Source organism: Chionomys nivalis, chromosome 3 (genome assembly GCF_950005125.1).
Source record: "Chionomys nivalis chromosome 3, mChiNiv1.1, whole genome shotgun sequence".
Taxonomy (NCBI): domain Eukaryota; kingdom Metazoa; phylum Chordata; class Mammalia; order Rodentia; family Cricetidae; genus Chionomys; species Chionomys nivalis.
The window spans coordinates 110,301,074-110,314,604 of NC_080088.1; the positions used below are offsets into that span (position 1 = coordinate 110,301,074).

The 13,531-nt window shown below is 43.2% G+C and overlaps 1 protein-coding gene across 1 annotated transcript in view; it reads right to left on the minus strand.

The window, feature by feature from the left end:
- Positions 1-13,531, minus strand: part of Kntc1 (kinetochore associated 1) — a 79,536-nt gene that overhangs the window by 14,329 nt on the left and 51,676 nt on the right. The window contains exons 42-51 of the mRNA XM_057764487.1: positions 12,087-12,203; positions 10,598-10,707; positions 8,245-8,449; positions 5,880-5,969; positions 4,240-4,411; positions 4,098-4,156; positions 3,778-3,994; positions 3,195-3,268; positions 2,818-3,028; positions 2,593-2,702 (exon numbers count right to left, since the gene is read on the minus strand). Coding sequence (XP_057620470.1) covers positions 2,593-2,702; positions 2,818-3,028; positions 3,195-3,268; positions 3,778-3,994; positions 4,098-4,156; positions 4,240-4,411; positions 5,880-5,969; positions 8,245-8,449; positions 10,598-10,707; positions 12,087-12,203 — 1,365 coding nt within the window. The remainder of the gene's footprint in view (positions 1-2,592; positions 2,703-2,817; positions 3,029-3,194; positions 3,269-3,777; positions 3,995-4,097; positions 4,157-4,239; positions 4,412-5,879; positions 5,970-8,244; positions 8,450-10,597; positions 10,708-12,086; positions 12,204-13,531) is intronic.

Sequence of the window (13,531 nt, forward strand, 5' to 3'; positions counted from 1 at the left end):
AAAGCCAACATGTGTGTGTGTGGGGAATTTGTAAATAATTTTATTATGCTGTATTATCTCAAAATATTTCCCCTAATAGCTCCAAAGGGAAGAACAGGATGTATTAGAGAAAGGGACAACTTAGCTGAGATGTGCATCTAAATTAATACAACCTGTAAAGAGAGAACAGAACTGACTCCCCAAAGTTGGCCTGACCTCCATGTGTGTGCTATAGCACATGTACACATAAATAATACACACACCACACACACAAGTAAATTAATACTACCAAACAGATATGTTCTTCCAAATATCATATATCAACATCATTTATGCAGTATGATACTTAGACAAAGAATTTGAGTTTGATGATTACTTATTTTGAGGCAAGTTCTTGCTACGTAGCGCTGGCTGGCTTGGAACTTGCTATGCAGAACATGTGAGGCTCCAACTCAGCCTGACCCTGCCGCTGCCTCCTGAGTGTTGAGGTTAATGGCATGCACCACCACACCTAGCTAAAATTTGAATTGTATCTTAGGAAAATATTAGGTAAACCAAAATGGGAGGGCAGTTTAAAAGAACTAGCCAGCGCCCTTCCACACTGCCAGTGTCAGATGGCAAATGGGCCAGCAGGGAAAGGGGGCTGCCACCAAGTGTCGTGAGCTGAGTCTAGATCTACTCTCGGTAGGAGTGAGCTGACTCGCACAGGTTGTTCTCTGACCTTTGCGAACACTGTACACGTGCCCCTCACCTCCTCACATCAATACATACAATAGAAATACTATAAAAACAAACAAAATCACTTGGGAGGCAGAGATGGGCAGATTTCTGTGAATTCAAGGCCAGCCTGGGCTACAGAGTGAGTTCCAGGACAGATTCCATAGCTACTGACTGAGAAACCCTGTTTTGAAAAACAAAACCAAAAACCAAAAAAGAAAGAAAAAAGAAATTAAAAAAAAAAAAAAAAAAGAAACAAAAAGAAAAAAAAGAAAAAAAGCCTGGATAGTGGAGCAGGGAAATTCATATCTTAGTTAAGGGAACCACCTAAGGGTTGGCAAGAGACTTGAACTTGGTGTGGCTACCAGATGCCCAGGGCAATGTCCCCAGTTAGTTCCTTGGGCACCTGAGGATAGGGAACCTGAAATGATCCTATCCTATAGCCATACTGATGAATATCTTGCATATCACCATAGAACCTTCATCTAGCGATGGATGGAGATAGAGACAGAGACCCACACTGGAGCACCGGACTGAACTCCCAAGGTCCTAATGAGGAGCAGAAGGAGGGAGAACATGTACAACAAAGTCAGGACCACAAGGGGTGCACCCACCCACTGAGACAGTCGGACCGATCTATTGGGAGCTCACCAAGGCCAGCTGGACTGTGACTGAAAAAGCATGGGATAAAACCGGACTCTGAACATGGCGGACAATGAGAGCTGACAAGAGGCCAAGGACAATGGCACGGGGTGTTGATCCTACTTCAGGTTCTGGCTTTGTGGGAGCCTAGACAGTTTGGATGTTCAACTTCCTAGATCTGGATGGAGGGGGGAGGACCTTGGACTTTCCACAGGGCAGGGAACCCTGACTGCTCCTGGGACTGGAGAGGGAGGAGAAGAGGAGTGGGGGGGAGGGGGAGAGGGGCGGGAGGAGGGGGAGGGAAATGGGAGGCGGAAAAATTTTTTTTTTCAATTAAAAAAAAAAAAAAAAAACTTGTCAATGCCATAAGAGACCAGGGAGTTGTGGGAAAGTTTTAGACTAACAACAGAGAGGATCAGTGCAGACTTGGGATTTTGAACACAGCGGAGAACTAGATCTTGAACATTACTGATTAAACTGTAAGATAGAGAATAAACTTGAGCATTATTTCAATATTTAATCCTCTAATTTTTACTTTTGAAACAGGCTCTTTAGTAGGTAGCCCTGGTTAGACTAACTTTGCTGTGCAGACAGGGCTGGCCTTACAGCTGCAATGATCTTTTCACCTTCTCCTCCCAAGTGCTGTGACTTTTTTTTTAAATTAAAGCTATAGTAGTTATGTAAATCCTTACTCTTAGGGAATGTGCACTTAAATACTAAGGGGCGAAGGGACATGGCATATAATATACTGTCCAATGGAGGGAAATGGGTACAAAAGGGCTACAAGAGAGAGAAGCAGAGGATGAAGTAAATACAGAGAGATGTTAGAAACCAATGAATCTGAGTAAACAGTATATAGGAATATTTCTGCACTGTTCTTAAACTTTCCTTTTGCATTTTAAATTATTCCAAAAACAAAAAGTTAATCACATGAATCTAATACAAAAAACAGGCGTCCTTTTCCATCTAAGAAAATGTGTGAAGTCGTGAGCATAGCTGCAGACAGAGTAAGGGAAAGGAAAACAAACTGCCTGTTAAAGTGCTGACCTTTGAGGAGTCAGAGTCAGGTGTGGGGGTGCAGGCCTACAATCTCAGCAGGCAGGAGCTGAGGTGTTAGAATAACAATGCGAGGGCAGCCTGAGTGTCTTGAAGGGAGGGAGAGGGTCAGTCTGTGTCCTCTCAGGAGGCCTTATCCTGTGAACACAAACTCAGCTCCTGGGGAACCACATACTTGGGCTGTGAGCAGGCACTCACCTCACCGGGCATTGTTGAGGGACACAACCATTTCTCCAACAACATGTCCCAAATTTTCTCCAAATTAATTTCATTGACTTCGGCTATTTCTTTAGCTGCTGCATGAATATCTAAGATCATCGAGATAAAAAAGTACAAAAGTGAAAACTCAGGCTTCTGCATGCGACAACTGGGAATCAGAACAGCAGCTCTTTCCAGGAACAAAAGAATGAAGCTTTGTCCCACCAGGATAATCCTTGCCAGATGCAGTGCGAAGTCTTTCACTGATGCTGGGATGTTCATAGAGGCTCACGATGAGGTGTGCTGGCTTTCCTACCACCCTTAGATATTCTGGAACATTCAACTTGTGGGCTATGAGCACGGCTTCAGTTCCCGAGCGCCGGAACTGGAGATAAAGCTTCTTCTGAAAGGCTTGGGCCTTCTCACATGTCTCATCCTTTAAAAAGTTCCAAAGGGAGAGAGAGCCTGCTGTAAAAATTTCAAGGGAGGTGACACTCCATCTTTAGTGACTGCGGACCCTCCCTGCTCCAGCTGCACCCTCGTACATCCATCATTGGCAACTGGGGATAAGACAGTTGCTAAGCAACATGGCTCAGACTCACCTGAGATGGGATGTTTTGTAGCCATCTTTCAGCCAAATACAGACAGAATTTCAAACTAGTCATCTTGAAGGGGCCTGGAAGGACAAAGGTTTGTGAGCAAATCTAAATCCTCAAAGACAACACATGTGACCAGAGCAGCAAAAACTTTAAAATTATAAACCCAATAAAAATAGAAGAGGGAAATGGAGCTGCGGGATACAAAACAGAAAATCAAAAGCTACAGAGATCCCTCCTCAGCTTCCAGTCCATTCCCAGTTCCTTACTGAGTTTTCTATATAAAACCTCCCACACTGCCTTTTCAAAGCTTTTCAAACAAGCTAGAAATGGGCCTGAGAGATGTTGTTTTTCATAGGATAAGGCTTGGGCATCTCCTGACAAACTCTTCAAACACTGGTGAAGAACAGGACCTTCCTGTCAGTTCCTAGCTGATGAAGACTGGAAAATGAGAACAATGACAGGCAGAACATTTGCCTCACACGCACAAAACCCTGGGCAGATAGATCCCCGGCACTGCAAGAAAGGACAAACCAGAAACCCAGGCTATCAGGGAGCACCACAAGGCCTACAAGCGGGTCCTTTGCACCTTCTGGGATTTCCTGGGTGAGACTGATGGCGATGGCAACGGCCCACTCTGGGTTGACTATGGACAGGAGGTACGACTCGATGGTCTGCGTGAGCCTATCCACTTCCTTGTTCATCAGGGCTGATGATTTGGCTTGTGCCAACTTCAGGAGCTTTGGTTTCAGTTTTTTTTCAAAAACGTGTTTGGCGGTAGACATGTAGAGGGTATCTAGGGAGAACTTCAGGAGAGAGGAGAGTAATGGTAAGGTGGCAAGCAGTGCAAGCCCCCTGGCCAGGCTCAGGGGGGACAGAGACAAGGTCCTCCGAGGCTCCAGCCATTACCTTCATTAGCTTAGAAATTAAGAGGAGAGTTGGAAGTGACTCTTCACTGAGCTCTGAGGCTGGAAAGGGAAGAAGGACATGACACGTGAGAAAAAAATTAGTTGGATATTTCGTAAAGCTCCTAAGTAGTTAATGAACATACAGAGAATTTTCCAGAAGTTCTGTGCTGTGCCAAATAATATTAGGTGAAAAGGCAGTCTAGTCTGGGCAGCCGGCGGTAGAGTTATCACGTGCTCCAGCATGTACTGGTATTCGAGGTCCACTGGGGGAGAGATTCTTTTGTATGACTTCAAGTGTCTCAGAAGATTCAGAGCCTGTAAAATGAACAAGGGATCTGTAAGGGTCACCCTGTCCTGTAGCATCTGCATCATGTGCACTGCCAAGTCCTTGCAGGATTTTCTAGGCTCAGTGGCACTTGTCACCATTACTGTCAACCTGACCTCACACATACACATTGTGGTACATGTATGTGTCTGAATACACACACAATCAGAACAAAGTACATTTCTAATTTTCCTTGTATCATTGTCTCCTAAAGCATGCTACATAAACATTAGAGACATCACATTCAGAGGAACTGAGGGTATCATCTGGCTCAGAGAATAAGGCTTGGGCAGTTTTGGACAAATTCTTCAAATAATTTGGGGCAGAAATCAAAAAACATTAAAGTTGAAAGTTTTCATTCTTAATTACTCAATTTATTTTTTGAGGTAGATCCTATTATGTTTCCAAGATAACTCTAAAGATCCTCCACCCATATAGTAGGTAGAAAGTGCCTGTAATCCCAGTACTGGGGAGGTAGAAATGGAAGACCAGGAAATTCAAGTTCAAACTTGGCTACATAATGAGTTTGAAAAATTGCAAGCCAGGAAGGTAATGGTGCACACCTTTAATCCCAGCACTCTGGAGGCAGAGGCAGGTGGATCTCTGTGAGTTTGAGGCCATCTGGTCTATACAGTTAAGTTCCAGGACTGTTGGGGCTACACAGAGAAACCTTGTCTTGAAAAAGTAAGGAAGGAAGGAAAATGGCTTGAGTTATATGAGATCTTGTTCCAAAAAATAACAAACCCACGGGTGGGGAAGATGTCTCAGCAGTGCTTGCCGTGCAAGTTTGACAGCCTGAGTTTAATCCTCCAAACCCATGCAAAGGTTAAAGGAGAGCGGTGACTCCCTTTGATGGCCCATGTGGTGTGCATGGTACTGGCACACCACAGTCACACACAGACATGACTGCGCACACATGTGTGCACGTGCATACACACACACACTTAAATAATGTTTTTTTAAAAATGGAAAAAGTAAAAATCACTAATAAAAATAATAAATGAATTAAAGAAAACTAGGGGTTGTTTTAGGGATAAGTTGGTAGAGGACTAGGGGGTAAATATGATCAAAATACACTGTATTCATGTATGAAATCTTTTCTTTCTTTTCTTTTTCGTTTTCAAGATAGGGTTTCTCTGTGTAACAACTCTGACTGTCCTGAAACTCACTTTGTAGACCAGGCTAGCCTTGAACTCATAGAAATCTGCCTGCCTCTGCCTGAGTGCTGGGATTGAAGGTGTGTGTCACACCACTGCCCAGCTGAAATTCTTAAACAATTAAATATATTACATTTAAATTATAAAACTATTAAAAATTAAGTTCAAAATCTAAAGGGAAATCAAAGAACAACTCAGAAAGAACCCAGATCATATTCTTAGTATTATAATTATACTAAAATATCACTGTAATAAACCAAAGCACAGAGATGAGTTTTCAATGTTTAAAATACTTCTGTACCTGATTAACGTTCACACTGGTTATCTTTTCATTGGCTTGTTCTATAACTTTCAGTACAACTTCAATCATTTCATAATTATACGGGTCCAGCTGCGAAAAAGCAGAAATATGTCAAAACATGAGAAGACGCTGCCACGCTCACGCATGCTCTATTTGGTAATGTTCATTGGTACAAATAACAAACACAAGCTCAGCAGGCACCGAAGCCCCGGCTGCCCTTCACAGACCAAATCCCACCTCTAAAACTACCTTTACTAGGCTAAATACCCACAGCTAAGATGTCTTGAAACACACTTTAACAAGCTGTACAAGGCAGTGCTATTTTAGAGAAAACACAAAAAGGATAAACACATGGTCAACTTTGTTCTACATATGTTAGAAATGAGGGAGGAAGGCTACCTCAGAAATGCCCTAACTACAGCGTGGGCCTTCGTGTCTGAGGCCCTGGAAGGACTCAGCCTTAACCACCCTTCTGACACAAGGGTTAACTGGGTGGTATCTGCGCAAGCTCATAAAAAGACAAGTATTCTCTTTGCTCCTCCTTTCTGCCCACACAGCATTTTCTAATTTTTAAATGCCAACTAAAAGTACATAATTGTCAACGTGGGAAGATGGTTCATCATACCTAGGAGCAAGTCTATAATTTCCGGCTGACTTATAAGACTGAAATTCATCTTACAGTCTGATAACCTCATTTCTCCTGTTACCTACGTTCCGACCTCCCAATCAAACTACCTCTTAATTTAAAAATACCAAATGTTAGAAAATTTCATTAAAACACACACACACAATAGGAAAACACACATTCATTCAATGTAACTGTTGATAATACTGAAATGTATGGTGTAAACTTCTATTCACGAAAGGCTGGTCAAATGGAGTGTCCCCTCCAGCAGTGGATACTACACAGGACAGGTAATGGGCCAGATACTTACTATGGAATGGCACTACACTAAGTTATTAACATTTACCCCACTCCAGAGAGCAGGACCCACAGGAAAATTTTCCCTTTGGAATCTACACTTTCTTTCTCATATGATTCTTTGACAAAGAATGCTTGCTATTTAAAAAAATCTGAGTAGGGTTGCCAAATCTGATAATCTGAGTTCAACCCCTGGGACCCACATGGTAGAAACAGAGTTCCGTGTAAGCTGTCCTCTGACCTCACACGTGCTGTGATGAGCATACCCCATAAGAGATGCAAAATAAGTAAATGTAAGGTGAAAACATATCTGAGAAACCAAGCATGGTGGCATACACCTGCAACCCCAGCAATTGGGAAATAGAGGAAGGAGTTCAAAGTCACCCCTGGTGACAGCAAGTCCCAGGACAGTTTAGACTGCCACTTGAGACCATCACAAAAAGCCACATATTGAGAAAAAACAAACCAAACAGCTCTGGTGGAAAATGCTACTTTATTTTGAGGGGAGAAAAGAAGGTAAGAAAGACAGGACGGGGATGTATTAAATAGATTGCTGTGTGAACATAAAGAACTTAAGACTCAGAGATCACTCTGTGGTTAGAAACCACTTTGTGCTGGTTTCCCAGCACTCATGCCAGGCAGCTTAAACCAGTTACAGTTGCCAGTTCCTGGTAAACTTATGTCTTCTGGGGCGACCAGTACCCACACAGAGAGGCAGGCAGGCAGACAGACAGACAGACAATTTAGCAGAATGTGGTGGCACACACCTATAATCCCAGCACTTGAGATAGAACCAGAAGGCTCAGGAGTTTTTTTCTTCTTTTTCTTCTCCCCCCCCACCCCCACCCCCGACACAAGATAGGGTTTCTCTGTGTAGCTTTGGTGCCTGTCCTGAAATTTACCCTGTAAACCAGGCTGGCCTCGAACTCACAGAGATCCGCCTGCCTCTGCCTCCCAAATGCTGGGATTAAAGGCGTGCTCCCCCACCACAGGCTCAAGATTTAAGACTATCCTGAGTTACATACTGAGTCTAGCCTGGGCTATGTGGGACCCTATCTTAAAACAAAACAAAGACGAAAACTTCAGGACTTAACATATCCAGTTGATAGTATTGTAGTTAGTTAAGGATGAGGAGAATGGTCGACCAGAGATACCTAATTCCTCACTCATTTACCTTATATAAGATTAATTTTTTTTAATAATAGTTTTTTTTTTTTTTTTTTCGAGACAGGGTTTCTCTGTAGCTTTGGAGCCTGTCCTGGAACTAGCTCTTGTAGACCAGGCTGGCCTCAAACTCATAGCAATCCGCCTGCCTCTGCCTCCCATGTTTGGGAGTAAAGGCATACGCCACCATTGCCCAGCATAAAAAATTAATTAATAAATAAATTAATTAAGGATGAGGAGAGTGGGCGGCCAGAGGTGCCCACTTCCTCACTCACCTACCTTGTAAAGGATCTCACTAAGACTGATCACCAAATCCTTTGTGCTTGCCAGTAAGGGAATCATTTCAGTGGCTTTTGCCAGGAGTCTGGTATGCTGCTGCTTTGTGGCCTCTGGGCTGGCACTACCCTGGCTCTGGTTGTTAGTGTTGTGGAGCAGGGTTTCAATGAACAGCTGAAGGGCTGCATCCGAGTCCAGCTGAAAGGTGCTGAAAGGAACGGTCAGTTACAGGCTGATCTCCAGGGTGTGCATGCTAAGCAGGGGCTCCTAACACTCAGGGAGCCTCATAGTCAGAAGGAATACGCATCATCAAAGCTAAATACTGCTTTTTTTTTTTTTTTTTTTTTTTTTTTAATGAAGGGGTCCTGGAAACTGTGGCTAGAATCGGGCTTGAGGTAATCTATATCACAATGTCTGGTTTAATTATTGTCTTTTCAAACCATGTAGTCTAGCTGGTAATATCAGCTCCTGGTAGTTAACAGAATCAAGAGTTCAAGGTCATCCTTAGCCACACAGGGAGTTCTTGGCTAGTCTAGATCTATTTCACACACACACACAAAATAAGTTATATAATTAAAAAAAAAAAAAAAAAAAGACCTTGGCCAGTATAGACAAAGTAACAACTGAAACACCTCCTCAGACCCTTAGAATGAGACAGTGATCCTTTAGTTTGCCATGCATAGTAAATGAGATATGAAGCAATGCTTTAAGAACCATCACAGTCAAGCAGGTCAGTGGTGGCGCACGCCTTTAACCTCAGCACTCGGGAGGCAGAGGCAGGCGGATCTCTGTGAGTTCGAGGCCAGCCTGGTCTACAGAGTACAGCCAGGACAGGCTCCAAAGCTACACAGAGAAATCCTGTCTTGAAAAACAAACAAACAAAAAGAACCATCACAGTTAAGTCCCCTGACATTTTAAATGCCAGCTGGGCCTGGTGCCAAGGTGGTTCACATCTGTAATCCCTTTGTTTAGGAGGCTGACTTAGCAGGATCACAAATTGGAGGCCAGTTTGAGTGACATAAGGAGTTCCAAACCAGTCTGGACCAGAACAACAAGAACCAAATGAAAAAATTTAGTCATCTGAGTTAGTTCACATGGATTGCCTCGGGCAAAGTGTCACTGTCAATACAAATGATCAAAGCCTTTGCTGAATGACTGAAACAAACTTAGTATTACCATGGCTACTTAAACTGCAGGAAAGGGAACAGTTACATGAAGCGGCACTCAGAGCCCACTGGGATCCAATTTTGTAAAGAACGGCAGACACACCCCAATAATGTTTGAAGTTCTTAAAACTAAAGAGTCAGTGCCATGCAGAGCTCTCGGCAGCTTTTAGTCCTTGACTGCAGCCACAGCATAAAGAGAGCCAGGATCACGACTCTTGTCCCCAAAGGGAGGAGGGACCGACCAGATGCTTGGCTGTTGAAAGAATATGCCAAGCAGCTGCTATCAGTAATTCAGGCATTGGGGATTGGGATGTGCGGGTAATGTGCTTGAGGAGATGCATTTGATCCCTAGCACCAAAACAAAAGCAAAAGAGACTCAGATCTAAGCTAGCATAATGATATGCACCTGTGATCCTAGCACTTGGAGATGAAGGCAAGATGATCAGGAGTTCAAGACCAACCTCAGCTACATAGCAAATGTGAAGCTTTTATGGGTTACATGACATTCTAGATCAAAAAACAAACAAACAAACAAACAAACAATAAAACCCCCAGAATCCACTTATCTATCACAAGTCAGAGAGGAGCGAGAACCTTCACTATCTGAGAAACAGACATCATTCGGCGACCATGACCATCTCACATAGTTTGCCCCATCTTTGTCTCCTCACTTTGTCCAGTGTATTCATGTTCTGTATATGACCTTAACAATGGTTCCCACAGGTAGAAGCATTACTGAACTCAGAATATCCCCATGCTCCTCTCATCATAGGAGTCATCCATACGAATCCTATATTAAATACTGAGGATTTTAGGGCTCCTCAGTTCAGACTTGCTGAGTCAAAACTGCCAGGGAGAAGAAACCCAGAAATGTATATATATATTTGATTCAGGATTTCACTATGTAGCTCAGGCTAGTCTTGAACTTATGATTTTCTTGCCTGAGTATAGGAATATAGGTGTGAGACACAATACCAGCTCAGAGCAGAGTTTCTGTATTTTTATCACAGGCTTGGATTATAGATCTCGCCAGATAATTCAATCTGGCTTTGTGTCTGCTCAGGCCCACCACAGAAAAAGAAAACAGAGGTCTACAGGCTGCAGGAATATAGCCTTGACTACTCTTACCAAGCGAGGACTGTAAGCTGGCTAAGCCAACAGCATAGATGGTATCAACATTTAAAGATTACCTGCAATATTCCAGAATGAGGCTTATGTCCATGTCTGTGTTATTAACAAGAGCTTTAAGGAGGTCTTTCTTGGTGAGGAAATTTTGTCTGAAAGCACACTGAAAAGAAATCTAGAGACAGAGAAGACAAAATGAAAAACACTGAAAAGTATCAGAAATAGGGCAGCATTACAACAAGCCTTTTTACTTTACTATTATTATTACTATAAAGACACATTTTCTACAGCTCCTCCAAATTTTATTTTTAAGTTTATTTACCTATTTATTGTGTGCATGCATGTCTGTGTGTGTGTATGTGTGTGTGCCTGCTGAGCCAGTGTAAGGAGGCTTACAATGCCGGTTCTAGGGATGAAAAGCTCAGGTCCTTGGGCTTGGTGATAAGCATCTTTTCCCACTGAGCCATCTGGCTAGCCCTACATTTTATTTTTACCATGCTGTTCAATCAACCACCACTGTGAACCCTGGGGAATCTTTGCCACTTCATCAGGGAAGCCTGGCTGTTAGTGTTAGTGGACTGGCTCCGCTGCTGCACAGGAAGTTTCAAAACACACAGCATTTCAGCAATGTTCGCCTTCCTCATAAATAATCTACTTGCAAATGAAATGTTTTATGTCTCATTTTATACCCCAAACTGACCTCAAATTCACCACCCTCCTGCTTTAGCTTCCCAAGGACTAGGGTGACAGTATGTATCACTGCTACTCCTTAATATTATATTTTAGCCAAGAAGGGACAGCAGCATGCATTTGAAATCCCTGTTACTCAGGAAGGGACAGCAGCATGCATTAGAAATCCCTGTTACTCAGGAAGGGACAGCAGCATGCATTTGAAATCCCTGTTACTCAGGAAGGGACAGCAGCATGCATTAGAAATCCCTGTTACTCAGGAAGGGACAGCAGCATGCATTTGAAATCCCTGTTACTCAGGAAGGGACAGCAGCATGCATTAGAAATCCCTGTTACTCAGGAGGCAGAGCAGGAGGATCTGTTTAAACCAAGTCCAAGCCTTGAACAGCACAGCAAAATCCTACCTCCAAAAGAAAACAACAAAAATCTAGTAACTAAGCCCGGGCAGTAGTGGCGCACACCTTGAACCCCAGGACCCAGGAGGAAGAAGCAGGCGGCTCTCTGAGTTCGAGGCCAGCCTGGTCTACAAGAGCTAGTTCCAGGACAGGCTCCAAAACTACAGAGAAACCCTGTCTCAGAGAAAAAAAAAAAACTACTAACTAAACAACAGATGATGTAAGGCTTCAGGTAAGTCTGAGAGTATAAATGTCAGTCAGTATTAGACATACATCTATAAAGGAGAGCTAAGCCAGGGGAAATTATCAAGCTTTTTCTATCATTATTAAAGGAAATATCAGAAAAGAAATAACACAAAAGACCCCTGTTTCTTTATAAACCCCAAAGCAACGGTTAACAAGATCTTTGTCTTATAATCTGAGAGTACATAATCTTCAAGAAATAAATAAAAGCACTATGAATACTTACACCAAGTTTACCAAGACGAATACCCCACTGAGCATCAATACTGATTTCATGGAACCGACGCCCTGTCTCAGTATCCTGATAGAGATTTGCCAGCTGAAAGCCCACCAAAGATAATGCCTAAAAAGTTAAAACAAGATCAAATAGTATTAGTTCTAATTCATTTTATTTAAAACTCAGAAAGAAGGGGGGGAAGTCAAAGCCAGGTCCAGCAGCACCTGTGCAATCCCAGCACTGGGGAGGACCGAGAGGTCAAGAGCACCCGGGGCTGGAGAGTGTCAGGCAGACAAGCTACACAAAAGACCCTGTTTAAGAACAGAAAACTCATAACCTTAGGCTGAGGACATGGCCCAGTTTGTGTGCACCCTGGGTTCAATCCTGAGTTCTCACATTCCCTAAACCCTATACACTTTTCTGTGACAAGAGTGTAGACCACTACATACTGGTTTGTATGGTCAGTACTCCTTTTTAAAAGATTTATTGTGATTTTAAGGATTTTTTTTTATTATTACTTCAAATTATGTGTCTCTCTGTATGTATGTGCACTTGTGTACAGGTGCTCAAGGATGCCACAGGTATCAGATTCCCCTGGGCTGGAGTTACAGGGGCTTGTGAGTTGCTCAATGTGGGGGTACTGGGAACCGAATTCCAGAGTTCCAGAAGAGAGGTACACACTCTTGACCCTTGAGCCACCTTTTCAGCCTCGGTTTTCTCTATGTGTGTGTGTCTATGTGAGTGTGTGCCACAGGTGTGCAGGTGCCTGCAGAGGCTGGGGAGTTTGTCAGATCGTCTGGAGCTAGAGTTAAGACAGTTTTGTGCTGCCTGGCATTGCTGCTGGGAACTGAACTTGGTCCTCTGAAAAGCAGCAACTACTCTAACTGCTGAGTCCTCTCTCCAGCAACACCCCCATACAGAGACTTTTGTTGGAGGCAGGGTCTCAGGTAGCCCTAACTAGCCTCCCATTTACTGTGTGTCTGAGGACCCTGAACTTCTGATCCTCTTACCTTTACTTCCCAAGTGCTGTGACTACAGGCATGCACCCACTTTGTTGGGTCAGCACTCCCCAGCTGAGCTACATGACTCACCCTCAGTCATTACTTTTAGACAGCATCATAGCTTTTTGCATGGTACCATAACTTTAGTCTACTTTTCCTTCACAATAAAAGGATACTTTTAGGCCAACCTGGGTTAACCTCAAAATTTCTCACAAAACAACAACAAAGAAACAAACAAACAAAAAAAAAAACCAACCAATCAGAATAACTCCAAGATGAGTTTATATGGCCTTTAAACCCATCCTACACAAAAGCCTTGCTCTGGGGTTCAGGGTTTCAGAGAAAAGGGTGAAGTTCTAAGGCTGCACAAAGATTTGTGTGGAGCTGGAGGACAACCCTGGCTACCATTCTCCAAGAACCACTCACTTTTCTTGAAACCGTTCTGTCACCCAC